At 35.0% G+C, this 27026-nt stretch overlaps 2 protein-coding genes across 9 annotated transcripts in view; both read left to right on the forward strand.

The window, feature by feature from the left end:
• LOC134217601 (hippocampus abundant transcript 1 protein) overlaps positions 1-26931 on the forward strand; it is a 125775-nt gene extending 98844 nt beyond the window's left edge. For 3 of the 8 annotated variants that reach the window (XM_062696387.1, XM_062696381.1, XM_062696380.1), the window contains 4 exons: positions 55-141; positions 202-299; positions 369-755; positions 23650-26931. In XM_062696387.1, the coding sequence (XP_062552371.1) occupies positions 55-141; positions 202-299; positions 369-755; positions 23650-23744 (667 nt within the window). In that variant the 3' untranslated portion in view covers positions 23745-26931. Of the gene's footprint in view, positions 1-54; positions 142-201; positions 300-368; positions 756-1007; positions 1076-23649 lie in introns of all 8 variants that reach the window. The other 5 variants (XM_062696384.1, XM_062696383.1, XM_062696386.1 and 2 more) reach the window with 5 other exon arrangements.
• Positions 1-27026, forward strand: part of LOC134217603 (collagenase-like) — a 457454-nt gene that overhangs the window by 220451 nt on the left and 209977 nt on the right. The gene's annotated exons all lie outside the window — the stretch shown is intronic.

Here is a 27026-nt window from a genome sequence, read left to right on the forward strand (position 1 = left end):
TCGTGAATTTCTCTCTGCTTCAGAACTTCGATTATCTTTGTGTCACTCTTGCAGGGTACTTGGTGCTAAGCGTACTATAATAATAGGATTATTATTTGAAATGCTACAACTGCTGTGGTACGGTTTCGGCAGTCAAACCTGGTAAGTATGACGTTTGATCTTAATATTCTTTGTCGCTAATCTCCACATTCTCTTCTGCAGGATGATGTGGGCTGCCGGAATCCTAGCGTCTCTCGCGTCAATTACTTATCCAGCCATCAGCGCATTTGTGTCGATACACTCAAACCCTGACCAACAAGGTACGTTTCAACATTTTTGTCTCTGTCCCATCCTTGGAATGTCTAACTAACATAAACATCATTTTTTAGGTGTTGTTCAGGGTATGGTGACGGGAATGCGCGGCCTATGTAACGGGCTGGGCCCGGCCATGTTCGGTGTCATCTTCTACGTGTTTCACGTGGATCTGAACGACGACCACAACGGGGTGGCCGCCAGTTTGAATGGCCATTCGGCGGCGGGAAGTGCCATCGGGGGCAGTGCCCTGGGCAGCTTGGATGGGAGCAAATTCGTGCGAAACGAAACGCTGCACGGGCTGGGCGGCAGCCATCATATAATCGAGGACGAGTACTCGCAGCTGATGCCGGGCCCACCGTTCGTGTTCGGTGCACTGATGGTGATATGTGCGATTGCAGTGGCGGCATTTATTCCGGAAGCGCCTAGCGATAACATCCGGCGGCCTTCGGGTGAGAAAAAAAGTAGTTATTCCAGTTGATTTTTCTCGTTTTTTTATGAGGTTTGGTGTTTGCTTTATTGGTGGATGTGTCACGTCGCTCATGTGGGTTTCTCCGTTTGTTTTATTCTATTCATATAACTTTTGGAATATTAATAACCACAGCCATTATCACGAATGCGTTTATTCTAACACAACTGACATGGTGGATTTAATTTTGGATCGTATGTCGAGTGTACTCAGACCTTTTGTTTTCATTTGTTCCATTTATTTGCAGAATCGGACTATAGGAGCCATGACAAATTTTCTGTGCTTATTGGCGAATGATTGAGTCAAAGTGTAAGAGTTATTATCATATATTCAGGTCTATTTTTGCCCAGCCTATCATTTCGTCTTTTTCCTTTATACTGCTAAAGCTAGATAATATAAACTCACTTTAATCTTTATTCACACTGTCGACAATAGTAGTGAATTGTCGATGTAGTAGTGTAAAGCGCTTTTGAGATATTTCCTCTCATGTTCAATACTATTTATTAAATATTTTGGTAAAACATTGGTATATCTTCGGTTCCCTGCAGATTCGAAAAATATTTTCTTAGACATTCAAGCGAATTTGCCAGGGAATGTAGAACTAATTTTTCATAGAATTCAAATCTGTCTAAATAGTAAATCTAGTCACCAATTTTTTGTCCCTTTTGTTTTCCATGCCGCCTTAATTGATCAATCCTCTCTTCAATTGAAAGACTCTATTCTATCAATTGAGTTATACATTATCTGAATGATTGGTTTTGGTGGTCGGAATAATGGGAAATTGCAAGGAAAACTTATTATTTGTTATATTTTATGTCAAATGTATGATTGCTCATAAAAAAAGTAACTCCTCCACTTATTTTTAGTCGCAATGAAAAATTAAGCGCCTAGTTGCCTAAGAAAAAAATATACCTCCAGAAAAAAAGCTACTTTGATATTTTTGAAAATTTGGCTGCCACATAATGGATTCTGGCTGTGAATGCTCGTGCTATTTGTGTTGCGGATGAATTTCACACATCGAATTGATATTTATGCCAATTGGTTGCTTCATAAATTGGTTCACGACAAATTTTCAAGCTGACATGATATCTAATCCAATCTAATCTCATATTTGCGCAGCCAATACTTGAAAGCATCCTAAAAAATGACGGTTTCTAAATTCCGTAATTTTTCCTTTACTGCCAGGCTAAATACGTAGGAGTATGTACCGCAGAGATAACTCCAAGATACTGCACGACTTCGTAATTGAGGCATTCCACGGGGGCATGTCAGTCGATCCTGAGCGACCATTTCGAAAATATTTGAAACTCTGCACAGTTTTTCAATTTCATCTAAATCGTCATTTTTCGATATCAAATCTTCATATTGAGTCACGACTAACTTTTCAAAAGGGTGTATGTGAAAATGGTTCAAAAATATTTAAAAAGCTGCACAGCAAAAACGGAATGTTCGATTGTTATGATTTTTTCAGCAAAGTTAGACAACTAAATGGTGATTCTTAAGAAAATGTGCACAGTAAAAAAAATTTTTTTGCCTTTAAAAATATCATTTTGTCACAAAAACTCAAATATCTCAAAACCCTATCTTTTTTCGAACGTAATTTTTTAGGAAAACGGTCCATTATATTAGCTATCTACCATAAAATTTGGTGATGGTAAACTAATAAACAAAAAAGTTATGACATTTCAAACATTTCACAATTTTCACATTTAGTAAAAAAAAATTTAAAATACTATTATTCTTCCATTTACTTCCACTATTAACTTTTTTATGTATCAACAAGCAGATACGTATTTCGTTTCCTACTTGGAAACTTCTTCAGTGTTTGTTATCGACTGAAGAAAAACATTGCTCATTAACTTTAAATATGGTGTGTAGGTAGAACTGTAGGTAAAAATTAGGGCACGTCGCTTGGACCGATTCGTCGTCGTCCCGTGGGTAGTAATCTAAACAGCCAGGTATATCCGTTTCCTTGATCTTTGTTAAGTAAGTTTATTTGTTTTTGTTTGTAAATTTCTAAGCTTTCCGCTACGTCAAGTTTCCAAGGATTTTGTATTTGTTTGAGAAGTGATATGTTGTCTTTGGTTAATTGATGATCTTCGTTAAATATATGTTCGGCTACTTTAGATTTGAAATGATAATGTATACCTTTTCAGTGTCTTTGTTTGCTTTTAGTTACTTCTGCCAAATGTTCTTTGAACCTCGTGTCTAGTGTTCGTTTTGTCTGTCCTATGTAGATTTTGTCACAGTGTGGGCATGATATTTTATAAACTCCAGATTTTCCTAATGCGTCAACGGGGTCTTTTGTGCTTCCAAGTAGTGTCTTCAGTTGGTTGTTCCTGCTACTGAAAACTAATTCGATACCAATTTTTCTAAATTTTGAGCGTAATGGTCTGGTTATATTATGGTCAAAATTAACGGATACTCGTCGCAATTCATTTGTTATTGGTGATAATGTAGTTAATGATTTTCTGTACTGGGTTTTTCTATGTTTGTCTATAATAGCTTGAATAGTTCTAGTTGAGTATCCGTTTAGTCTAGCTGTTTCAAAAATGTAATTTAATTCTTTCTGTTTCCTGTGACGCTAAGTGGAAAAGTCTCGAGTCTATGTATCATGTGTTGGAATGCGGCTGCTTTGTGTTGGTGTGAATGGTTTGAAGTGTTGGGTATAACTCTTTGTGTGTGTGTGGGTTTTCTGTAAATTTCGAAATTCATTTGGTTTGATTCTCTAACTATTAAAACATCCAAAAGGGCAATTTTCCGTCTTTCTCTTGTTCACAAGTGAACTTGATATCCCTATGTGCACTGTTAATGGCTTCTAGGATTGATGGAAGTACGTCTTTCCTAATGATGCTGAAGATATCATCTACATATCTCCACCATCGCTCAGGAATGGCCCCTTTTCCTTCAAATCCTTTTCAAGATTAGCCATGAACAGTTCACATAAGAAAGGGACAGGGATTACCCATTGGTGCTCCTTTCGTCTGCTTGTAGTATTCTCCTCTGAATGTAAAATAGTTCTCTTCTATGCAAAGTCTTGTTAATTTTAAATATGTGCGTACTTTTGTCTTCCAAGTTGCGTCTGTTTTTTGTCTAAGTAACCAATCTTCCAACAAGACAATAGCTTCTTTTTACGGGTACACTTGGGAACAGTGCAGCCACATCAAATGAAACCATTATCTCGTCTTCTTCTGATATTTCCTGAGTTTTGCAATTTTTCAATAAACTGTTTTGTGTTTTGTACTTGTCTAGTGTCTGTTTGTGTATGTGTGTAGAGTGTTTGGAATTCTTTGACTAACCATTTTGCTATTTTGTGAGTTGGAGATCCTTCCGCAGATATTATTTCTCTGATTTCGTTTTCTGGTTTGTGAATTTTTGGTTGTCCTTTAATTCTAGGTAAAGTTGGTTTGGAGATTTTAAATCGAGGCAAATTTTCAAATATGGGTTTACATTCTTTGATGGTTTTATCTACTTTTTTCCCAATAACTGCCAAAGGATCTTTTTTTTTCTGTATGGACCATTATTAAGTTTTTTATCATAAGGTTATCGTAATTAATTTTATCTAGAATGACAATTGCATTACCTTTGTCGGCTTTTGTATAGAAAACTGGTTTTTCTTTTAATTCCTTAATAATGTTAGTCTCGTGTGTGTTGGGTGTGTGTTCTAGTGTCTTTAATGTGTCTTCTGTAAATGTCCTAGCTGTGTTTTTCTGGTCAAGGGAAATTTGGCATGAGTCTATGGCCGTCTCTAAGTCTATAATTATTTGGTTTAAATCAGGCTTTGAGGTCAAAGCGTAATTTAAACCATTTTGTAATACCTGTACTTGTTCTGATGAAAACTCCTGCGATGATCTGTTGACGACGAATCCTTCCAAGGGGTGCACTTTCACTTTATCACTTTTCACTATATCACTTTATCACTTCGGAATTTTAATAAATTTAGTTTTTTAGCATGTAACAATCTTTTGCGCTCAGACTCACATTTTTCTGCTACTTTTACTTTAGTCAAAAAAGAGGGGAATTCTGCTGGATATTGTTTAGCTAATTTAAGGTGCAAATTATAACATTCTAAATTTTTGATATTCAATTTACTGTACAATGTTTTGATGCTTTCTTTTACGTGCTCTCGTTCTATTTTCTGAATAAGATGGGCATGGGTTGGTGATCTGACTTTAATTTTATGGCTGACAGGGGTAAGTTTTAGTTTTAGGCAATTTTTCAAAAAGGAAATATCTTTATGTAATGAGGCAATGATTTTCTTGAGTGCGATGAACTTATTTGGCTCTGAGGGCTTGGTTGCCATTATAATAATTAATTATTTTAGAGCGTCTTAGGGAAATGCTACAAGGTTAAAATACTATTATTCTTCCATTTACTTCCACTATTAACTTTTTATGTATCAACAAGCAGATACGTATTTCGTTTCCTACTTTAAAACTTCTTCAGTGTTTTGTTATCGACTAACAAAACATTGCTCATTAACTTTAAATATGGTGTGTAGGTAGAACTGTAGGTAAAAATTAGGGCACGTCGCTTGGACCGATTCGTCGTCGTCCCGTGGGTAGTAATCTAAACAGCCAGGTATATCCGTTTCCTTGATCTTTGTTAAGTAAGTTTATTTGTTTTTGTTTGTAAATTTCTAAGCTTTCCGCTACGTCAAGTTTCCAAGGATTTTGTATTTGTTTGAGAAGTGATATGTTGTCTTTGGTTAATTGATGATCTTCGTTAAATATATGTTCGGCTACTTTAGATTTGAAATGATAATGTATACCCTTTTCAGTGTCTTTGTTTGCTTTAGTCGACGAATCGGTCCAAGCGACGTGCCCTAATTTTTACCTACAGTTCTACCTACACACCATATTTAAAGTTAATGAGCAATGTTTTTCTTCAGTCGATAACAAACACTGAAGAAGTTTCCAAGTAGGAAACGAAATACGTATCTGCTTGTTGATACATAAAAAAGTTAATAGTGGAAGTAAATGGAAGAATAATAGTATTTTAACCTTGTAGCATTTCCCCTAAGACGCTCTAAAATAATTAATTATTATAATGGCAACCAAGCCCTCAGAGCCAAATAAGTTCATCGCACTCAAGAAAATCATTGCCTCATTACATAAAGATATTTCCTTTTGAAAAATTGCCTAAAACTAAAACTTACCCCTGTCAGCCATAAAATTAAAGTCAGATCACCAACCCATGCCCATCTTATTCAGAAAATAGAACGAGAGCACGAAAAAGAAAGCATCAAACATTGTACAGTAAATTGAATATCAAAAATTTAGAATGTTATAATTTGCACCTTAAATTAGCTAAACAATATCCAGCAGAATTTCTTTTTTGACTAAAGTAAAAGTAGCAGAAAATGTGAGTCTGAGCGCAAAAGATTGTTACATGCTAAAAAACTAAATTTATTAAAATTCCGAAGTGATAAAGTGAAAAGTGATATAGTGAAAAGTGATAAAGTGAAAGTGCAACCCTTGGAAGGATTCGTCGTCAACAGATCATCGCAGGAGTTTTCATCAGAACAAGTACAGGTATTACAAAATGGTTTAAATTACGCATTGACCTCAAAGCCTGATTTAAACCAAATAATTATAGACTTAGAGACGGCCATAGACTCATGCCAAATTTCCCTTGACCAGAAAAACACAGCTAGGATATTTACAGAAGACACATTAAAGACACTAGAACACACACCCAACATACACGAGACTAACATTATTAAGGAATTTAAAGACAAACCATTTTTCTATACAAAAGCCGACAAAGGTAATGCAATTGTCATACTAGATAAAATTAATTACGATAACCTTATGATAAAAAAACTTAATAATGGTCCATACAGAAAACAAAGAAAAGATCCCTTGACAGATATTGTGAAAAAAGTAGATAAAACCATCAAAGAATGTAAACCCATATTTGAAAATTTGCCTCGACTTAAAATTTCCAACCCAACTTTGCCTAGAATTAGAGGACAACCAAAAATTCACAAACCCGGAAACGAAATCAGACAAATAATATCTGCGGAAGGATCTCCAACTCACAAAATAGCAAAATGGTTAGTCAAAGAATTCCAAACACTCTACACACATACACAAACAGACACTAGACAAGTACAAAACACAAAACAGTTTATTGGAAAATTGCAAAACTCAGGAAATATCGAAGAAGACGAGATAATGGTTTCATTTGATGTGGCTGCACTGTTCCCAAGTGTACCCGTAAAAGAAGCTATTGTCTTGTTGGAAGATTGGTTACTTAGACAAAAATCAGACGCAACTTGGAAGACAAAAGTACGCACATATTTAAAATTAACAAGACTTTGCATAGAAGAGAACTATTTTACATTCAGAGGAGAATACTACAAGCAGACGAAAGGAGCACCAATGGGTAATCCCCTGTCCCCTTTCTTATGTGAACTGTTCATGGCTAATCTTGAAAAGGATTTGAAGGAAAAAGGGGCCATTCCTGAGCGATGGTGGAGATATGTAGATGATATCTTCAGCATCATTAGGAAAGACGCACTTCCATCAATCCTAGAAGCCATTAACAGTGCACATAGGGATATCAAGTTCACTTGTGAACAAGAGAAAGACGGAAAATTGCCCTTTTTGATGTTTTAATAGTCAGAGAATCAAACCAAAATGAATTTCGAAATTTACAGAAAACCCACACACACACAAAGAGTTATACCCAACACTTCAAACCATTCACACCAACACAAAGCAGCCGCATTCCAACACATGATACATAGACTCGAGACTTTTCCACTTAGCGTCACAGGGAAACAGAAAGAATTAAATTACATTTTTGAAACAGCTAGACTAAACGGATACTCAACTAGAACTATTCAAGCTATTATAGACAAACATAGAAAAACCCAGTACAGAAAATCATTAACTACATTATCACCAATAAAAAAAAAAATTGCGACGAGTATCCGTTAATTTTGACCATAATATAACCAGCCCATTACGCTCTAAATTTAGAAAAATTGGTATCGAATTAGTTTTCAGTAGCAGGAACAACCAACTGAAGACACTACTTGGAAGCACAAAAGACCCTGTTGACGCATTAGGAAAATCTGAGTTTATAAAATATCATGCCCACACTGTGACAAAATCTACATAGGACAGACAAAAACGAACACTAGACACGAGGTTCAAAGAACATTTGGCAGAAGTAACTAAAGCAAACAAAGACACTGAAAAGGGTATACATTATCATTTCAAATCTAAAGTAGCCGAACATATATTTAACGAAGATCATCAATTAACCAAAGACAACATATCACTTCTCAAACAAATACAAAAATCCTTGGAAACTTGACGTAGCGGAAAGCTTAGAAATTTACAAACAAAACAAATAAACTTACTTAACAAAGATCAAGGAAACGGATATACCTGGCTGTTTAGATTACTACCCACGGGACGACGACGAATCGGTCCAAGCGACGTGCCCTAATTTTACCTACAGTTCTACCTACACACCATATTTAAAGTTAACGAGCAATGTTTTCTTCAGTCGATAACAAACACTGAAGAAGTTTCCAAGTAGGAAACGAAATACGTATCTGCTTGTTGGTACATGAAAAAGTTAGTTGTGGGAGTAAATTGAAGAATAATAGTATTTTAACCTTGTAGCATTTCCCCTAAGACGCTCTAAAATAATTAATTAAAAAAAATTTTTTTCTGTGTAAGTTATTTCGTGAATTGCAGTTTGATGCAGATTTTATTGTTAAGGGACGTGATTTAAACAAGTTGTTTTCAAGATATTTTGATTTAATTATTCATAGCATCTATAAGAAACTTAGACACGATCCAGTGTTGTGATCAAAAGTATTGATAGTGTCATATTTTTCATTGCACGTGACTGGCGAAAAATTCTTTTAATAGTGTTGAACCCTGTTGATAATAACGTTGATAGAAACATATCAGAAATGTTATTTTAAGACAAAAGCTGCAAAATCAAAGATTTATATACACGTGTACGTCTATAGTTTACCTGCAAAAAATATACCTCTTAGAGAATAGACTTTATGATCGGGAGGAAACGGGTATCTTCAACAACAACAAATGCATGATAGGTACATACCATGACAATGCTCACGAAAAAGCAAAAAAATTACTACTACTAAGGTTGTTAAAGATCTTATAGTAATTTTTTTCTTCAGTCAAGCAAATGACTAACTTTTCAAAAGGGTGTATGTGAAAATGGTTCAAAAATATTCAAGAAGCTGCACAGCAAAAACGGAATGTTCGATTGTTATGATTTTTTCAGCAAAGTTAGACAACTAAATGGTGATTCTTAAGAAAATGTGCACAGTAAAAAAATTTTTTTGCCTTTAAAAATATCATTTTGTCACAAAACTCAAATATCTCAAAACCCTATCTTTTTCGAACGTAATTTTTTAGGGAAAACGGTCCATTATATTAGCTATCTACCATAAAAATTTGGTGATGGTAAACTAATAAACAAAAAAGTTATGACATTTCAAACATTTCACAATTTTCACATTTAGTAAAAAAAAAATTTTTTTCTGTGTAAGTTATTTCGAGAATTGCAGTTTGATGCAGATTTTATTGTTAAGGGACGTGATTTAAACAAGTTGTTTTCATGATATTTTGATTTAATTATTCATAGCATCTATAAGAAACTTAGACACGATCCAGTGTTGTGATCAAAAGTATTGATAGTGTCATAATTTTCATTGCACGTGACTGGCGAAAAATTCTTTTAATAGTGTTGAAACCTGTTGATAATAACGTTGATAGAAACATATCAGAAATGTTATTTTTAAGACAAAAGCTGCAAAATCAAAGATTTATATACACGTATACGTCTATAGTTTACCTGCAAAAAATATACCTCTTAGAGAATAGACTTTATGATCGGGAGGAAACGGGTATCTTCAACAACAACAAATGCAACAACAAATGCACGAAAAAGCAAAAAAATTACTACCACTAAGGTTATTAAATATCCTATGGTATTTTTTTATTCAGTCAAGCAAATGACACCAAAGTAGTCAGAAAAACTGAAAAGTGATTTTGTTTATTGAAATATTACGAACAACATGAGTAGCCGCTTTCTCAACTGTTGTAGGCCGTTTGATGGAAAAAAGTGTTCAAAAGAGTTACGAAATCTCACCGAAAGCACCATAGATAAACTGAAAGCGACTGGTTATGCTCCAATGTCCACATTGAATACAAATTTACGCATTTGCACGTCCTGCCGTCTAAACGTTGACAAAAGAGCAATCTGTATATCATCGGTTGAGCAGAGCGCAGGAAGTTCGAAAACGACAGCAACTGAGGAATTGCCAGATGTATCGACAACAACTGAGGAATTACCAGAAGTATTATGCTGAGAGCCTTGCCACCGTACTATCAGCGAAATCTGTTTCAACAAATCAATCGGAAGATGAGGGTATCCAAAAGGCCAACATCGAACGCTTTAACGAGGGCATAGCTGGGATAAAAGTGACTCCGATTAAATGGAGTAAGATGGACTACGTTTATTACCCGGAGAAAAAATACCGTGAAATAAACGAAGCTGTACGAAGAAACCTCTTCAAATTAGGACCTGATGATGTGGAAAATACAGACTACGATGAGGTAATTATAAATATGAAGGAAAGGTTCTCGAATGCAGCCACGACAAGGAAAGAAAAATTATTGATTTTGTCGATGCTGCCAAGTTCGTGGTCTATTCAGGATGCCATTGATGAGTTCAAAAACAATAGAAATACAGTAAAAGAGGCAAAACAATTGAAGAATAACTGTCTTTCAACCAAAAATACTAGGTCTAGTACTGCATTAACAGATGAGACAAAAGAAATAGTAGTTCAATATTTTGAAGATGATGAAGTAAGTCGAGCTATGCCTGGTCAAAAAGATTATGTATCAGTAAAAAAGATGGAAAGCGTCAAGCAATCCAAAAACGATTAATGATGACGACTTTTGAAAGAAGCGTACACACGCTTCAAGGAAATTCACGATAATATTAAAATAGGTTTTCCTCATTTGCAAGCCTTCGGCCAAGGCAATGTAAGCTTCTTTCCAATTCAGGAACACATAATGTGTGTGTGTGCACAACCCATGAGAATATTAATCTTATTTTACATAGTTTGAAAAGAATCAATTTAACAAAGGATATTAAAATGTTAACTGGTAGTCTTTTGTGTGAAAATACAACATCAAATTGCTATCTACGATCTTGTTCGGATTGTCCAGATTCTTCATCATTGGAAAATACTTTATTCGCTGAGTTTGAAGAAAAATATATTGATCAGTTATCATTTGAGCAATGGGTGACCACGGATAGGTGTGACATAGAAACTATTGTAAAACCTGTAGATGAGTTTGTGTCATATTTTTGCTTGAAATTAGAAAGTTTAATCCTCACGATTTCATTAAAACAGAACAATCCAGCTTTTTAAAAATACGAAAAATACATTACAAAATGGTGAATTTTTAGTCATTTGTGTTTTTCTGAAAATTACAGCTTTGTATTGCAAGATGAAGTGCAGTCCCATCACTGGGACGTACAACAAGCTACAATTCATCCATTCGTTATTTATTTTAATGGAAGTACGCAAATTGAACACTTAAGTTTTATTATAATTTCCGAAGATTTAAGACACGATTCAGTATCCGTAAACTTGTTCATTGAAAAAATGATTAACTTTTACGCGTTGATAAGCATAAAGAAGTCAAAAGATATATTTCATGTCTGATGGAGCAGCGTCGCAGTACAAAAATCGTAAGAATTTTTCGAGCCTATGTCAATTTAAATCAATGTACGGAATTGATGCAGAATGGCATTTTTTTGCTACATCACATGGCAAAGGTCCTTGTGATGCTATTGGAGGAACAATAAAGCGCATGGCCACAAGAGCAAGTTTAGCCAAAGAACGTGAGCATCCAAGTAAAACTGCGAAAGAACTTTTGATTGGGCAAATCGTAGAAAAGAAAAGATTTAACCAAATTATCATTTTGTTTTACTACTACTGAAGAGTACGAAATAAAGGCTTCAGAGCTCAGCGAGCAATTTAATAACGCGAAAACGATCCAAGGAACCCAAAATTTCACTGTTTCATTCCATTGTCGGAAAATAAAATTAAAGCAAAACTATACTCAAACTGTGCTGATAATAATTCAAAAGTGTTCGATATTTTAAAAAATTGAATAAAAAAATAAAAATAAGTATTAATAAACTGTTTTCATGATATCATAACCCATACCAAAATTCAAACCCAAAACTCTTAGAGTTTCTATAACAACATTGTGTAACTGCCACATTTAATTTAATACTTAGGATAATATTAATTCATTTTTATTTATTTATACATACAATATTTATACATATAATATACATAATATCGATGAATACATAAATATGGAATATCATACAAACAACTTGTTTAACTCACGCAAGGCCCTTAACAATAAAATCAGCATCAAACTGCGATTCTTGAAAAAAAATACACGGAAATTTTTTTTGTTTACTAAATGTGAAAATTGTGAAATGTTTGAAATGTCATAACTTTTTTGTTTATTAGTTTACCATCACCAAATTTTTATGGTAGATAGCTAATATAATGGACCGTTTTCCCTAAAAAAATTACCTTCCAAAAAAATAGGGTTTTGAGATATTTGAGTTTTTGTGACAAAAATGATATTTTTAAAGGCAAAAAAAATTTTTTTTTTACTGTGCACATTTTCTTAAGAATCACCATTTAGTTGTCTAACTTTGCTGAAAAAATCATAACAATCGAACATTCCGTTTTTGCTGTGCAGCTTTTTAAATATTTTTGAACCATTTTCACATACACCCTTTTGAAAAGTTAGTCGTGACTCAATATGAAGATTTGATATCGAAAAATGACGATTTAGATGAAATTGAAAAACTGTGCAAAGTTTCAACTCAATAGAAAATCATGAATTAAAAATTTTCTTAAATTTTGATGCTGTTGCTTGGAATCGCTCAATTTGTAAACCAGGCCTGCCCAACCTTTTCAAGCCACGGGCCGATTTTTAGAATTTACACTTGTAGGCGGGCCAGAAAATATTTGGTACCGTGGAGGCACCATATTTGACGCAGCTAAGAAAATTTTAAAAAGAATCACTATTTAAAAAATTATTGCAAAATGGATTCGCTTAATATTCTGCAAAACGAGCTTTCTATCTACTATTATAGAATGTGTACAAATAATGAAACTTAGAAATATAAGTTCATTTCTTAGATTTTATAGCTGTGTTTGTGTGGTACTTGAGGTGCCCAACTTGACGTACTAATTTTACCATGTTCCTTATTTGACGCAAAGTTGTTCCTAATTTGACGCACTTTGAAACTATGTTAAAACTCAATCAAATAAACGCCTTATTTGTTTATTATATAATGACAGTGCAAAAGAACTTTTAACTGTATAAAATAACAAGTTAATTCATTTTATCAAGCAGCATTTCATTAATTTTTGTTCAGTTGTTCTGCAAGTTATATGATATGTGGCATATAATGTAAGTGTTTTGTTATTTTTATGTACCCTACACATCAATCAAAATGCTTCTCAATGCAACACCTGTAAGAGTCATGTCAAAACGTATTCACGGGAGAACTAACTTTGACATTTCATTGCATAACCAGCCTATCATGGTCTGTTGCATTTGTAAAAAAAAACATTTTTTTGGTAATCTGGAATTTTGTATCTATAAACTGAGACGGATAAAAGGAACGCAACCCGTATATGAACTCTTTTAGAACAACGTTGAAGCTACCAATATGCAAATGTTATTTGACCGGCAGATATATCTCAAAAATATTAGCTGTCCGTCTGTATACATTTTTTTCAATAATCAATTATCGTAAACTGAAGCTTATATAAGAAATCCAGGCATATTTTTAATTAATTTCCTATTTAGGGTTGCCTGACTAGTAGCTTGCATAACAATAGAGTAATTAATTAAAAATGTGTTCATTTTTTTGGCCTGTTAGAATTTATTTATTGTTGCTACATCATAATTTGTCCCAATGATGGTGTGATAAAAAAAACTATTTGGGCGAATATAAAACAAAACGAAAATTTATACATTTTAAACAATTTACAAAAACATAGCAGTCTTCACGAAGTCTACTGTGCTGAAATGAACTGGTAGAAACGGCGGCGCAGAGAAAGTAAATAGTAAAAGAATTGTATGATACTATTTTATTATTAAATTTTTTTTTCTCGCGAGAATCTCAAAACCCACAAAGAAAATCTGCATAATTAACAAATACCGTGTAAAAAACGCGTGAAAAAAAAACGCATTAAAGTCGAAGACAGCATAAGGCCTACTACCACGGGTTGGACACTTAGTGGGATAATCCAATGTTGATTAATATTCTAAGTAGTAGAGATTTAGTTAAAATAAAATGAATACATATTGCTTTTCCTAAGAATATTATTGAGATTTCTAAGCACTGCATTTTATATTCGTCTGATAAGGTTAATTAGGAACATCAAAATGAATTGTGAGCCCAATTTGACGCAGAACATTTGGGGTTCAAAAATGCGTTCGAATGTTGCAATGTTCAGCATAAAAGGAAAAGCTTACTCATAATACTCGGCTGTTTGTAGGTAGGGGTCGAAAATTCTCACAAAAGTCATTTTGTGAGCAAAAAATGATCATTCGATCCTTAGCATTGTGGCTAAGAAAGCGAAAAATTGACGCATTATGAGTATGACGTCCATATATTTTATTCGGATAAGTTAATTCTTCATCGATAATATGCTTTTTATGCCATAAATGCAAAAAAGAAGAGCAAATAAAGCCGTCTAGCTTGATTATTTGATATATTTTGGCAAAAATAAGTTTTATGAATCATTTGATATGAAAGTGCGCCAAGTTTGGATCTGCGTCAAATATGGTACTTCCACGGTATATAACTTTTTGAATATTTTCAAAATTATCAGTCTTTTTCATTAAAAAAAAACAAACACGATTTTATTACCTTCAAACAACTTTTTTTTGTTTATTTTGAAATATTTCAAGTAAATTATTCACATCGGTGAACTGTGTTGAAAAAATAGAAATTTCTTAACTTTATCGGCATTTTAAACAGATTTGCATGAACTGTTTTCAGCATGATGAAAGAAATGTACTAGATTTCAGCAACCCACTGTGCCAAAGTGCTTTATGCTTAAGTTATTGAGATGTTTGGCGATATTTATCTGCTAGAAAAGCCAAGTCACTCATCTATTCAGGATTATTCATCTCAAGCAGTAGTTTTCCCGTATCTTGTAAAAAATAGTGCTATTTTCTTTTCAAAAAAAAATCTCTTCGGCAACCAAGGGTTAGTCAATGAACTTCGCAATAATACAGCAAGTCTCCGTATTCGTCATTTCCGTCAACATAATTTATAATTGGTGGTGGCTGCGTTTGCAACAGAGTAGAATATGAAGCAGGCGGCTTTTTCACGTAACGTAGCTTTCAAATCTTCTACGAGAACTTGTACTCTTCACTACGCTCCATCCAAACTAATGCTACTGAAGGACGCTATTTCCTCTGGACACACGATGTAAATAACACTCGAAATGCTTTCCTTAACAAGTTCTCCGTCCTGAAAAGGTTTCATCCGTTTTGCCAAAATCTTACTAACAGCAAAACTGGCCCGTACTGCTTTTACTGACTTCGTATTTGCTCGAGTGAAGAAAGTTTATTGTTGCTATAATCCACTGTACCATTAATTTGAATCAATAAATTTATTGAGCACCACTTGAGCACCCTACTTTTGAAGCTCTACCAGCTTTTGTTTCCTACTTAAGCTTTTCAAATATCATATTTCATAGAATGCTTGGATTCAGATTTTATTCCTTCAATATAGCAAAACGTTCTGAACAAATTAAGCAAACCGGCCTTCCTTTTTTAACGTGAATGTGAACTACTCGTTCCAATCTTTATTGAAAACGCGATGTTCCACATCAACCTTTTACGAGCTCGAATACGAGCTTTGATTTAAAACTTACGTATTTAGGGTTAGGCGGGGCAAGATGGGTCACGGGGTAAGATGGGTCAGAGCCGTTTTTGAGCATCGTGTACATTTTAATGTAAAGATTATAACTTTGTAGGAGGAATAATTTGGTTCTACTTTATTATCACTCGATTTGATTTGATTTTATTTTGGTTGAGTATGGCAAGGTAAAATATTTTTCAGCATTGTTTCTTATGCGAAACACACTTTCTATAAAACGTGTAATCTCGTCGAGCAATGTAAAATTTTAACATGTTTAGTAACATAGTGAACGTATTATAAGTAATGTAGATGATGTTATACTAACTGCGTTGAAATAAATAAATTTGATCGAAAATTGGCGCCCTCCTTAGCCATGCGGTTAGACGCGCGGCTACAAAGCAAGACCATGCTGAGGGTGGCTGGGTTCGATTCCCGGTGCTGGTCTAGACAATTTTCGGATTGGAAATTGTCTCGACTTCCCTGGACATAAAAGTATCATCGTGTTAGCCTCATGATATACGAATGCAAAAATGGTAACCTGGCTAAGAATCCTCGCAGTTAATAACTGTGGAAGTGCTTAATGAACACCAAGCTGCGAGGCGGCTCTGTCCCAGTGTGGGATGTAATGCCAATAAGAAGAAGAAGAAGATGATTGAAAATTAGACATTCTAACATGAACTTACAAATGGGGCAAGATGGGTCAGCACATACTGAAGGGCATGGTTCGTATTCAAAACATATTTTCCATTGCTGGTTTAAACATTTTAAGGTCACTTTTGACATAATGATGTTTATTTGTTTATTGAAAATGTCTATTTTTTGTTTTTAAGAAAGCAATACTTGTTTTCATAAGAATTTGCAAACATTTTTATATATAGAGCCATTTCTTCATCCAAGGCTTAAAAATTATTTTTTATTCAATATAATCATTGGCAATAAAGCTATCTATCTGTGTGTAATTCAATATTGGGAATAAAAACAATATTAATTGCAGTATTTAAAGGTGACCCATCTTGCCCCGCTGTTTGACCCATGTTACCCCGCCATTTTTTGATTGACAGAAAAATAGACTTCTACTTTAATGACGTGAAATGAAATAAAAAGTGTAGTTTTTGTTATTTCACACCCTTGGCTTACAGATTATGAGTTATTTTTATAATTCCATGTTGACAAGTTGAATTAAAATGTTTCTGTTTTGAGATATTCAGGGTTCGCCTTAGGCGACCCATCTTGCCCCATCATACCCTAATAATGAATAATAAAAAAAGAGCTTCTCGAGCCAGCTAGAAAAGTTGGCGGGCCGAATCTGAGTTTATTTTTCTTACACGCTGCGGGCCACAACAAACAGAGCCGAGGGCCACATCCGGCCCGCGGGCCGTACGTTGGGCAGCCCTGTTGTAAACCCTTAACCATATCATGAAATCGAGGGGAAAGGAAGAAAGCGTGGACCTTGGAAGGAAGGTTTAGTGTAGTATTTACTTAGTGCCTTACCGACAATTTCATAATAGCGGGCTTGGTAGTCATATGGCTACTGCTTCTGCCTCATACGCAGGAGGTCGTGGGTTCAATCCCAGGTCCGTCCCAATCTCCTACTTTGTATCTTTCTCTTTATTTCTCATGTTCTAGCAATCGCTAGAACTGGAAATGGACTTCCATACCGTTTCCATTACTATTCCTATACCACAGACAAACAGACATAACACATTGAACATTTACTCATCAAATTCATCGTCGTTCAAACACTAACGACATCTGTTGATTTCAGTTAGTTGGGCAAATCACGAACCGGATGGCGGTAGTGAGCAAACGTCAAACTAGAGCAAATCCGATGCGCGCGCCGCGGGTGATCGATTGGCCAACTAATGATTATTTGAATTGACCAGTAAATCAGTGAACGATGTGAATTTGACGAGTGTTATGTCTGTTTGTCTGTGCCTATACCTTCAACTTGAGTGATCTAACAGAAATCTGCTGGAATTGGAAATGAAATATAAGCTCGTTTCCTACATCCAATTAGAAATTCCATCAGTTACCTCCTATCTATCACATTGGCAGCTCGTTAACCAAGACGGACCTCTGCCAAGCAAACATCTGTTGGTTCCCTGTGCAAGAACAGCTGATCTGGTCATAATGGAGCAGCAACTACGAGCAGTCAATCAAGCTCAAGCTCAAGCTCTTTTTTTATTGCTCGTTATTGATTATTTTGTGGAAGATTCTGTAATTATTTAATGCTAATATGTATTGATTTTATTTATGAAAATTTTGTATTCTTTTTCCTGAAACATTTTAATTTCTTTATGGAAAATTATTCTTTAAAAATTGCAATTTTGCTTTTAAATAAAAGTGCTAATTTAATTTTGCTTTGGGGAAAAATCTCAATTTTTTATAGAATTTTTGTATTATTTGTGGAATGTTTTTATTTATTTATTGCTGATACCCTGATTTCTTTATTGGCAATTTCCTTTTTTTTAATGGAACTTTTTAATTACTTTATTTTGCTGCCATCTAAGTTGAGATTCCGGTAGACCACCAACTGGGTAATATTGTTGCCCGCGTTGCTTAGAAAACATCAACCACTGCATGGGACCCGGAACGGCTCAGCCGAATTTGGTGCCAAGATTTTATTTTGTTCCTTTCCTCTTCAATTTCTTGCTGTAGAATTGTGCCATTATGATTTCTTCGCATATTTCTCTTGAATGTTTTGTAATGCTTGATGCTTTGTCTTTAAGTCGTCTGCGATAATGTTTATGTCGAGCAGTGTTGTAAAATGTCATTTGCATTCGTTTGTATAATTTTCCCAGAACTTTTTTCAGAAGGTAGCTATCAATTCATGTTGTATGACGAACTTATAACGGTTAAATGGGCCTACAACTTTGTCTAACGAGACTTTGCTGTAAATATGTAATCTGGGGCGTGGGAGGCAAAATATCATTCAAATGACATTATGTCAAATGACACGTGACATTTTGGAGAGTTTTCACTCTCCAGCCTTTGATGTTATACTTAGAGCAAATGTACCCTTGGACAAAAATATAACCCTACTCAAGCGTTATGAGTACATTCAAAATTATGGAAGAAATTTTGCTTCTAAAGAAAGTTATGAACAAATTAGTCAAATGACATGCAGATGACATTTTACAAGCCTGATGTCGAGTTAGCATGGTGATGTAGGTGCGCAGAACAACCGCCGATCTATCTCCGGTGTTGACTTGCTTTGGGCCAAGATAAATACACCATTAGCAATAGGTGTGCCAATCTGCCATATTCACGATTCAGCCATCTTGGATTTTAGTATGGGGGAGCCAGCGAGTTTGTTTACGTTTCGCACTAAGAATGAATTTTTCACCCTCGCCTTCTTCTTTTTCATAAACTTGGCATATTGGGACACCTAATAGTGTATTCATCTTGCTTTGGACTGTAGGCCGCGATGAAGGTGGCCAGACCGATGGTAGTCGCGATCTCAACTCCAACGGCCTCGATTAATTGGAGCAGGAAGCTCCATTGCAGACGACAATGGATGGTTCTTTGTAGAGCAATTGCTACGCCTCCTGCTATGGAGATAGTTCGATCAAGCCTAACGTAACGGAAAAAAGACAGTCTCAGTAATTATAGTGAAGTCGATGCAAGAAAGCAAGAAACTCTATTGCCGCCAAAGTAGCCTTAAATGGTACTTGAAGCGACAGGTTCGTAGCCGTGGGTACAAGGTCTAGGAGAGCTTTACTCCGAGGAGTTGAGGGAATCTGCAAACACTAGATTTGTAGAGGCACCAAATCCAATGTTGTCCCATCCAGAAGGAGGGTCATTAGCGCACACAGGTCCTCATCAACTACAAAAAGCAATCGTGTACGCGGCCTTCCACGAAACCTACGGTCTCTTCCGGGTTATGAATATTATCTTGACGCTCCGAACAACGTGTCCAGCTCACCATAGTCTGTCATGTTGTACAAGCTTAAGGACACTCTTCACGGAATCAAAGTTTCAAAGTGCTCGCGTTTTCGGGGGCACACGACTCGATACGGAGGCGGCGCACAACTGCACTATGGTCCAGGATTCAGATTTACGTGGAAAGATGCATTTTACGCCAAAACTATATTTTTTAGAAAAAACTGTTGTTCTACAAAATTGTTCGAAATAGTAAGGCCATCAATATGGTTTTACCAAAAAATAGGGTGGCCCATCATATAAAAAAAATTAGAAAATATTTTTTTTATTTCTCAGAATATTGACATGTTATGTTCTACAATGTTGTAGCGTAGCTTATTCCAATCAATTTTGATAAAAAACTTTTCTGTAGCTCTTAAGTTGGCTGATTTAGAGCAATTTCACCTGCTTGGATTAGGGTGTACCTCAAAAAACTGTATTTTTGATCTACTTTTTTGTTTTACATTTCTCGAAAAAGTCGTCGTCAGGTGACTTTTAGAGCTCAAAAAAAAATTTTATAGGTGAATATGCTCAATATCGTTTTCAGATCAAAAGCTATAATCGTTTTTCTGTCAAAATTACATTTTTTTCATAAGTTGATATCTCCGGTTAGGGCAGACCAAAAAAATATATTTACACAGCATTTGAAAGAGAAATTAATATTCTTCATTATGTCAAAAAATTGGGGATATGTTATTTTTTTATCCCAAGTTTTATCAATTTTACTAAAATCATGTTTTTTCAAATAAATTAATATAACTCGACAACGGAAGAAGATACAGACGATATTCTTATAGCAAAACACGCGTTTTGAAAAGCCCCAAAAGTCTTCAGAAGATGACATTCGTGAGAAATGGAAAATAAAAAATCTACAGCTTAAACACTTTTTATAAATTTTATCATTATCATCGTATTGCAAGATTTACGAGAAAAGATGCATTTTCGGTCTGAAGCATACGTAAAATGCATCTTTCCGCGTAAATCTGAATCCTGGACCATAGTGAACTGTCATTTTTGTTGATTTAAATTACAGTTGTGCGTTGCTTCCGTATCGAGTGGTGTGCCCCCGAAAACGCGAGCACTTTGAAACTTGGATTCCGTGAGGAGTGACCTTAACAATATCCAGCACTTTATATTCCAGGAATAAACCGTGATTTATGCGACACCGTACAGTACTGAAACTTACACACTTAAATTTTCCACTGATCTCGGCCGTGCAAATCTCGGTTTAAGTTCGTTTGCTGGAATATCGGCTGAACAAACGTATGTTTACGGTGGCACTCCTTTGAGTGCCGCAGTAAACAAACTAATTTTTCAAATGAAATATCAGCAGAAAGTCACGAACCGAGCGCTCGTCTGTGCGGATCTTGGCAAAAGAATCAAAATATGCCAAGCTGAACTGAGTGTGTAAGTCGATTGTTTAGCATAAGTAGACAAGCGATCTACCAATTCGTGCTCTTGAAGAATTACTCGAAAAAGCACGTGGTTTCCAAAATGGCCGATTTGTGGCTTTGTTGTATAACCGCCTTAACGTTCATGTTTAATGGCCGTATAAAGCCACCGCATCGTTTTCCGAAAAGGCGGGGTGGTCCGAAACCGGTCGTCTTGCAGTGGTCCGAAACCGACCCCCCATTTTTCCGCATGGTTTGAAAGGAGAAAAGAAAGTGAACGAGTTTCTAAATTCTTTTTTAGATGTTTTTTTTCTGAGATGGCACAAAAAGGGGAAAGAGAATTTTTATCCAGGGTAAAACGGTATAATATGCCCCCATAAGGCAATACTTCAATAACTTATTACTTTTCTACACAATTTCTGCAAACTTTGTGTTAAACCGTAAATGCATTGCCTGTGAGTAGTCATATGAAAATATTACAGAAAACATTTTTTAAACTTTCGTTTAATAACACTTTCATGAGAAGTCATTGAAAAATGGGGTTTCAACAAAAGCCAGGGGAAAATGCCCTACCATAATGTATATCACTGCAAAGACGTTTATCAGTATTTTATTCACCTCATAATAAAAAGGTTTCTTGTTCCTATGTGATAGACATTAAAAAAAACAGCTTTAGTCCATTTAAGCAGCTTTGAATTACATTTCGATAGTGGTGGAAATTGTAAAATTCTTCTTTATGTAATCATTTTTTGTTCTACAAATACTTCCTACTTCGATTATTATTTTTTTGAATGCTTTTTGAAAAAAATAAAAGTTTAAATTTACTTTATAATGACGGGATTTAGGAGGCGCTGGTGTGTTTTACAATTAGATGATCTATCTAACTACTATTTACAAACTAATATGTGAAAATGTACATTATGTGGAAGATATTGATTTGAAAAATGTATTGGAGGTAATCACTTTCCCTGCGATGGGACTCGAACCCACGAACCTCAGTACGCTAGACTGGTGCTTTAACCAACTAAGCTACGAAGGATCTCCTTTATTGTACCTATTACAAGTACGAGTCGAGTCAAGTACGAGACGCTGAAGACGGCCTTACTATTGAGGTCGAAATACGTATCTGTCAAAGGTACAATTAAGTAATGGAATTAAATGGAATAGTACAAACTCGTCTTATGACAAGTGAATCTTCTTCTGCTTCTTATTGGCATTACATCCTCATACTGGGACAGAGCCGCCTCGCAGCTTGGTGTTCATTAAGCACTTCCACACAGGGACGGGAATGGTTGACATTTCTTTTTACCATTCATTCTTCCATGCAATTCCCCACAATTAATGTTTTCGTAAAATAATTTCACAACGTATAACCGTTTTTTGTGGGAAATATTCATTTCATTACTCCTTGCTTGATTTAGAGATAAGAACGAATAAATCAGTACCTACGGATAGCACTCCTTCTAGGCTTTGCGCCACGGGTAAATAAAATCGATTCTGTGCTGTTTGCGCTGCGCACGAGCCGAAACAGAAAATCTCATGTAAATGCTGACCGCGCGCCGGCACGACTCTAATGTAGCAGCAAACAAACAGTTTGCTTCATCGGAAAAAAATATCACGGTGTCTCGTACATTTTTTTTGGTAAACTGTTTCGGCTCGTTTGATGCATGAAATTTGACTGAAAAAAATGTAAATATTCGCATAATCAGAGTGTTTTAATGTACTTTTCCCAACACTGACTTCCACAGTTATTAACTTGCTTTGTAGCCGACAAGTGACAAATGAATACATTCCACTAAAAGCTTCAAATAATTTTCTTATCAAACGATTGTTTCATGAATCCTACATTGATTTTAATTGAACTCAATGAACGTTACCTGACTTACTGGGCAATTCTAATAACTCTTATTGAAAAGAATCGTGACGAGTATTGAGTTGTGTTTTTCTTTTTCAAGGTTGACATAACACATTTCACCACATTACATTCTCCTATTGCAATACGCATTTTTTTACACTTTACCATCTGCTAGATATCATTTTTTCATTTATGACGCAAAGATGTGTTTTTATCGACAAGTTAGTCGAATCATATTCAAATGTGTATCAGTATCAGCGGACGGATGAATCTGTTTGTTTGGAGTCGTCATTAAATCCACGAATTATGAAATTTATCTGTTGCTTTAACATTCAGTAAACAAATATTTGTGAACCTCTTCAAAACGTATTGTGACATTTGGAATATTACTTACAGATATATTTTTTTTTATTTAGAATAGAAATACACCCAGGTTTTTTTTTCGCGGTTGGAATTCATTAATTTCTCGGTTAACCTTAACTTTCACAACTTTTTAAATACCACCTGAATTTTCTTTGATTTTTTGTGAATTTTTTCGTGGGTTTAACTCATTGCTTCATTGACGCTGAAGGTCTTAAACGACCAAAACCAAACCGTGTAAAAAAACCTGGGTGTACATTACTAGCAAATAGAAAACCACTATCGTTCTAATTCTTCTTTAGCGTTTTAGCTAGTCTTATCCTTGGTCAATATAAACAAAAGCCAACCGTTTTCGGTACCTTTTTTAGGACTATCAGTGGACGTGGACTACGAGTACGAACGGGGCCGAAAGGTAGCTGGACCACTGTCACCCCTGATGCACCAGGACTCGGCTCAGCTATAGTTTTTCCTGTAAATGCCGAAAGAATAGCACCAAGCAAACGAACTAAGTTTGCTAGCCAAGCTGAAATCAGACTAATATCACTCATCTGGAGGAGCAACAGAAGCATCTGTATCTATCACCACGCCACCGCCAACCGCGAAACCCCATCATTGGACCTGCAAAGTTTAACTTCTTTTTTGGAAACGAAAGTTATGTAAATATTCATATTTTAGTTGTTTGTTAAGGTGAAACTGGATAGAATCCTTTTTACCAAAGGAAACTTTTATTTTATCTTTGTGTAAAATGAGAAAGTTCTATAAAGTTCGACCGAAATTGGTTGAGATTTACATCATTAAAGCTACCAATTTTGGATTCTAAGATGTTTCCCTTATAAAATGAAGAAAGAAATACGTGTGAATTTAAAAATCACATGGTTTAATACATTGAACCAGACGTTTGTATGTTTCCGCTGGAAATAAACTCTAATTCCAATATACCACTAGTTTGTTTGCGATAGAACAATACACGAAGCAGATTTGTATACGTGCTTGTGATTTGTTTCCTAGTGCGTCGTTTGTTTGTAACACTAGAATCGAAAACAACAAAGTTTATATTTAATCGATTAGGAATGCTAAGCTTTAAATTTCAACTAGATTCTTCAGTGCAAGTCAGGCAGATCTTTTATCAAATGAGAAGTGAACAATCATTTTTTAGCGTTGAAATGATTGATTCGTTAAAGGGTTGTACCAACGATGATGTGAATTATTTTTGGTGTAATTTATCAAGGAATGATAACAATGAGGACAATGCCATTAGTCTAGTCAGCGAATTTATTTCCTGTCGTTTATTATGCATTATGCAGGTATTCAAAGGATTTTTTATTTATAATTTATATGATAAACATGCAATTTAATAAAGAATTGGACAGATCGATGGAAAAAAAGTATATTGAAATCCACAAATGAAACATTGTTTTTGAAGAAGGAAACGTGCGAATGTGTAAGCGACATATTGCTACCTACCTAAAACTACTAAAACGAAAGAGTGATAATAGAATTGTAAGGTGTACTACCGTGCCGGTGGCAAACGGTTGGATTTATCAAAATAATCCAAGGCCCGAACGACAAAGAGGCAAAAAGGAATAAGCTCGAAAGGATGCAGTTGTTAGTAATTATTGGGCGAAACAGACTGGTGGAAAATAAATGCTTAAAAAGACTTGATTTTTCGAGCTGAGTATAGAGTGGCGCAACCTTTTTTTTTAGTTATTACTTTTTTCAATTCAAACAGATGACACTACCTCAAATTATTGTACGCTTGTAGACTTTCATCTAGAAGATTCGGTCAAAAGAAGTAGTAAGCATCATTATTATTGGCTTGCCACACAAATGTTCATCGATGCTTTGTGCAATCGTTTTGACGCATCTACGTGTTTTACGATTGATTGCATGAATTATGAAGGAATTACGGCTTTGATTACGGGCTTTCCAATAAGTTGATTTAATCGAAATCTTAATTCCTTGTTTGTTGATAATGTAATGTTGTTGCTTATTATTCCGTTTGACGAATACTTGTGTTCAGTTTTTGAGGCTATTTCATAAAAAGTTCTTCGTATGTAATAATATTCTTTGTAAACGGATACTTCGAATGCACATTAGGTGAATAATTTGTTAGGAGTGTTTCTAATGCGGATCACAGCTATAAAGTTATTTATTGATATACCAAGTTTCATTGGTCATTGAGAAAGCAAGCGTTAGAGATCTATTTTAAGAATTTTATATTTTAATTAAATCCGACACCGTTCAAAATCATTGGCCAGTATACTGCCCATAAATTCATAACAGTCCCATGTTTGCTTGATTTCCTATCTTCATGGGACTGTTATGAATTTATGGGTAGTATATAGAAACTATATTCTCTTGTTTTTATCGGAAGCTTCAAATAATGGTGATTTCTACATGTGATTCAATAACACTTTTGGTTATTGCACTCAATATAGCTTATTTTACAAGAAGAGTTCACTCTTGTGCCTGTGATGATAGTATTCGTTTGACTCAAATAGCATGCGTTCTTCATGATCAAGTGGTTTGTTGCAAAGTATTGAAAATGTGCTTCGTTTGTCTGTACATGAGTGAATATCACTTGAAACATAAACGTTGATCTACATTGGAAACACTTAGGGGTTTACAATAAAAATTTGCAAATTGGTAAGGATTATGATGGCTTATATATTTTTTCTTGCCGTAGTAAACGCAAGGAATAAAACTGAAGCCGTTTTTTATTACCCAAATGTTTAAAAAATAATATCATAAATTAAGAGATATTTGAAATTTTGTCTGTAGAATGGTGCAACCTCCCGCATTTTGCTACCGCCAATAATCCCTCGAAACAAATGAGTATGCTGCAGAGAGATGTCCTGCTGCGTCGAACAGAAAATAGTAGTCCAAAGATTATTAAGAAATAGTTATCTATAAAAAGAAGAATCAACTGGCAACACTAGTGAATAATGAACTGAACAATGAGAATTAATCTTTATTTGTATAGTTCAAAAAACATACAACAGCAAATTAACAATAACAGCAACTAGAACGCAAACACACAAACAAACCCAACACAAAAGTTTCTGAACATCACTGTTCAACAAGTTCAACCGTAAGGGCTATTTCCACTCGACACTGGTACCGGAAACTAAGAGTCAAGATGAAGCGAGGCTACAAAACCAACACCATCGTCGAAGACAAAGAGGAAACAGGATGTTACAAAATCCATATTTGAATACAGGCAAATCCACATGGAACAGAGTTGTTGACAATTCGTTAAAATCGTTTAATCAGTGAAGCGATTTTGTTTTTGTTGAGTGAAAGCGCAGTAGACAACGAATGGCAGAGCAATCACAAAAACCAGGTTAAAATGAAACCCAGAGAGAATGTAAGATGTATGTAACCGATAATAAATTGAGCAAGTGGAGAGAAGGAGTAAAAACAAAGTTGTATAAAGTGAGACAAAACAGAAAATCCCAGTATAAACTACGATATAATAGGTTTATAAATTAACAATAACAGAAGAAAAGAGTGTAGTTTTGAGAACTGGATTCGAGATGTAAAATAAAATAGGAAACTGAATGGGATGATTTCCGTTTTGCGGAAACCTGAGCTGGAATGCTGTAAAATAAATTGACTACAGAAAGTCCAAAGTGACATGGCTGATTACAGTTGAGTATGTTTTTTTTGCAATCCGAAACGTCATGCTCTCGATTCGAAGTACAAAACACAGTAGATGGCCTTACTGTTAAAGCTGAATTATGTG

This window comes from Armigeres subalbatus, chromosome 2 (genome assembly GCF_024139115.2).
Source record: "Armigeres subalbatus isolate Guangzhou_Male chromosome 2, GZ_Asu_2, whole genome shotgun sequence".
NCBI lineage: Eukaryota > Metazoa > Arthropoda > Insecta > Diptera > Culicidae > Armigeres > Armigeres subalbatus.